Source organism: Dryas octopetala, chromosome 5, assembly GCF_963921425.1.
Source record: "Dryas octopetala chromosome 5, drDryOcto1.1, whole genome shotgun sequence".
Taxonomy (NCBI): domain Eukaryota; kingdom Viridiplantae; phylum Streptophyta; class Magnoliopsida; order Rosales; family Rosaceae; genus Dryas; species Dryas octopetala.
Window position 1 is genome coordinate 13,695,615 of NC_141370.1, and position 3,234 is coordinate 13,698,848.

Here is a 3,234-nt window from a genome sequence, read left to right on the forward strand (position 1 = left end):
ACACATATTGATACTTCATGTGATAAATTGACAAGAAAAAAAATTTGGGTGGTATGAGAGTACCACCCCTATATTCCAAGTGGTATTCGAGTAAAAAAGCCTAAAAAAGACTTCAAATGCTATCACCACATAGAAGAGAGAATTATTCTAAGTTGACAAATCTGGGAATGCTAACATGTTTCAACAAATTCAACCTACAAAGCTATCAAATATCAATATAGTAGTAGACCTATAATGCTAGTCTGACATTTGAAAGAAAGTAAGTTTATCATAAAGAAATTCTATTTATAGTTTGTTCAATAGATGCCTTTTTTACAACTTTTATCTTTAGCACTGTATTTGTAATAAATCTCTAGGTCATCTTTAAAATCTTTTTCAAGACCTACTGTGCGCTGATTTTTGTTAGGGTCAATGTTTGCCCTACTCCTTTACACAAAACCAGAAATTTCTTGTTGTGGTTGGAAACCATTTTGAAAAAAGCAGCTAAGCACATAATAAGAAAAAAGCTCCAGAGTTATTATAAAGATTTGTCAAATCTGCCAACGCAGGAATGCATTCAAGCATATCTCAACATATGTGGATCAATTTGGACTGTTTGGTTCAACCAAAGTTTTCCAGGGTGGTGTTATCTCTGTTAATGTCCTGCAATAATTTAATTATCTCTGCTTTTTACTGAAGTAAAAAAAAAAAATTAAATGAGCACTAAAAATAGGTTCTGTGTCCATACATTTTCTTGTTGTGCCTGCCTGGTAGAAAAATGAAACCCACCCAGCTAGCTAGCATTGCAGAAAGCTATGATATATAATATATGCTTTGTTATCTTGAACAAATAGAAGAATGCCACCTGTGTTGACTACCTTTGTTTGCAAAAGGAATCATGGTCAAAAACGCTCACTATCTCTACGTACGATTCCCCTGCAGAGTGCAGACTGTACGTGGTGGTGTACGAATGTACCAGGCTTTAAAGCCAGCTTTGTTTACATATGCCTGGTCTCATTTCCTCCTCATTGCTTGTTCTGAAGGTTTGTTCCTTCCTCATTTTTGTTCTTGTTGGCTTTCAGGCCTTTTTCTTAAGTTTTCATATATCCCTCTTTCTTTCTCTTCTGGTTTCTAAGAAACTTTCATTCACTCCTTGCAGTAGAGCAGTGCTAGCTAGCTCTTGAACTATAGTAGATCACCAGTAGTACAATTTCAGCTCCAAAGGCTAAACGATGGGTTCTTCCAGCTGCAGAGAAGGGAAAGCCCCTGCCTTTGAGGAGAACACTACTCTTCCTCCATCTCTACTTTTCTTCAAGGTTGTTCTGGCCAGGGCTCTTCAAAGTGGAAAGCTTGTAAGTCCATCCAAACCTACCTAGCTTAAACTTCATTTCGTATACATGTACATCTTTTTGCTTAACTTAATTGTAGTACATGTTCTTTTCACGTTCTAACAAGCACCCCAAAAGAAAAATCTTGTTTTTGGCTTGGTATGCAGCCATTTTTCTCGGTAATTAAATATGCACTTTCATGGAAAACTTTTACCTTTTTTTCTTGTTATATGCTCTGGAGTTTTAACAAGTTTCACCACTCCCTTTCTGCTGTTCTTTCTGTCTGATTTTCTTTATTAGTTTGCTTTGTATGTTTTCCCTTTTAGGACTTACATGTCCCTCTTGGATGGCTCTGTCTTGGGCTGTCCGGTTGGTCTCTTAGTGTTCTGCTCTGTTAGTGTTGAATAAAATCCATTGACCAAATAAAAAAGTTTTGTTTTGTGGATCATTTTAATATACCTGTTCAGTGTCTTGTTGTATATTCTTGTCTTTGTTGCATCTCTTTTTTTACTAATTACATGTTGGAACTAAAATATCTTCTTTTAGCTGCATATATTCTGATCAGTTTGTGGCTTATTGGTTAGCAATGGTATTGTACATGTGATTTGATAAATGCTATTACTAACTAATTAAGTTTCAAATTGATTGCATTTACATGCCTCTGTCTTGATTGCTGCACAACAATACATGTGTTTTTCCATGTGTTACACAGTTACATGCACATCTAATTTGAGGAAGTTGTTAATTTCGATCATTAGGAAATTCCAAAGATGGCTGTGATGGAGTATGACATTGGAAATCGTATGGCAAACAAAGCATTCCTAAAAGTTCCAAATGGAGGAGTGTGGCCAGTAGAATTGAAAAAGAGTAGCGAGGGCAAGGTTTATTTACAAAAGGGCTGGCCAGAATTCGCAAAATTTTACTCTATATCCGATGGATACATCTTACTGTTCAGCTATGAAGGTGACAGTTCCAGTTTCGAACTACTTATTATGAATACCAACGGTTCGGAGATAGATTATCCACTCATTTCAAGTCCTGCTGGGGAACCCAATAGAGGTATATTTGAAACATTTTATTATGTTTGTGTGAGTGAGCAATTACAATTTTTTTGGTGGGATTTCTATTTTTTCCTTCAAGATTTGTCATGGACTTGAATCATGGAATCCAACAGGATGTGGCACTGGAGGCATGTCTACTGCTGCTGATAGAGCATTTTCAGGGTCTAAGAGTTTCATATCTGACCATCCATTCTTTGTGATTAAAATGAACCAGTCATACATAAAATTGTATCACATGGTAAGGTTTTTTTTTTTTTTTTTTTCCAATACAATCCAAGTCTGTATGATGAGAGAAATGAGTTTGGGAAGAATGAACTTGTTATATTTCTCCTTTTTTCATGTTTGCAGAAAATCCCTTCAGCATTTGCAGAAGAATATATCTGTGGAATAGGAGGCACTCGGGATGTGATCCTACAGACATCATATATGAGAACGTGGTCTCTCAAGTGCACTCTTTCGCTATACGGTGTTCAGAATAGACAATATGCAAGATTTTATGATGGTTGGAAAGATTTTGTGCGGGAAAATGATCTGAAAATAGGGGATGACTGTGTGTTTGAGCTGATCGATCGAGATGGCCCTAAAATTACATTCAAAGTTCACATATTTCGAGCTAATTAAAGATGCACACACTGATTATATGCCTGGTACATCATGATGTGCCATCTAGGATATATGTAGTGAAGATTATGTTAGGTTATATTTTAATTTTATTTGAACCAAACTTTCTACTTATATACATATCATCATGAACACAGTTAAGTTTATAGGTCACTTTCAATATTTTACTCTTAAGTAAATACTCAGAAAAGAAAACTCCAAAGTTGTTGAAAAGATTTGGCAAATCTGCCAATACAGGAATGCAG

At 35.7% G+C, this 3,234-nt stretch overlaps 1 protein-coding gene across 1 annotated transcript; it reads left to right on the forward strand.

Annotated features, from left to right (window-relative positions):
- Window positions 1-2,077: 2,077 nt before the first annotated feature.
- Window positions 2,078-2,989, forward strand: LOC147284543 (B3 domain-containing transcription factor VRN1-like). Its single transcript, XM_086245695.1, has 3 exons — window positions 2,078-2,366; window positions 2,482-2,606; window positions 2,717-2,989. Exons 1-3 carry the CDS (start codon window positions 2,078-2,080, stop codon window positions 2,987-2,989), a joined length of 687 nt encoding a protein of 228 aa, XP_086101821.1.
- Window positions 2,990-3,234: the final 245 nt, after the last annotated feature.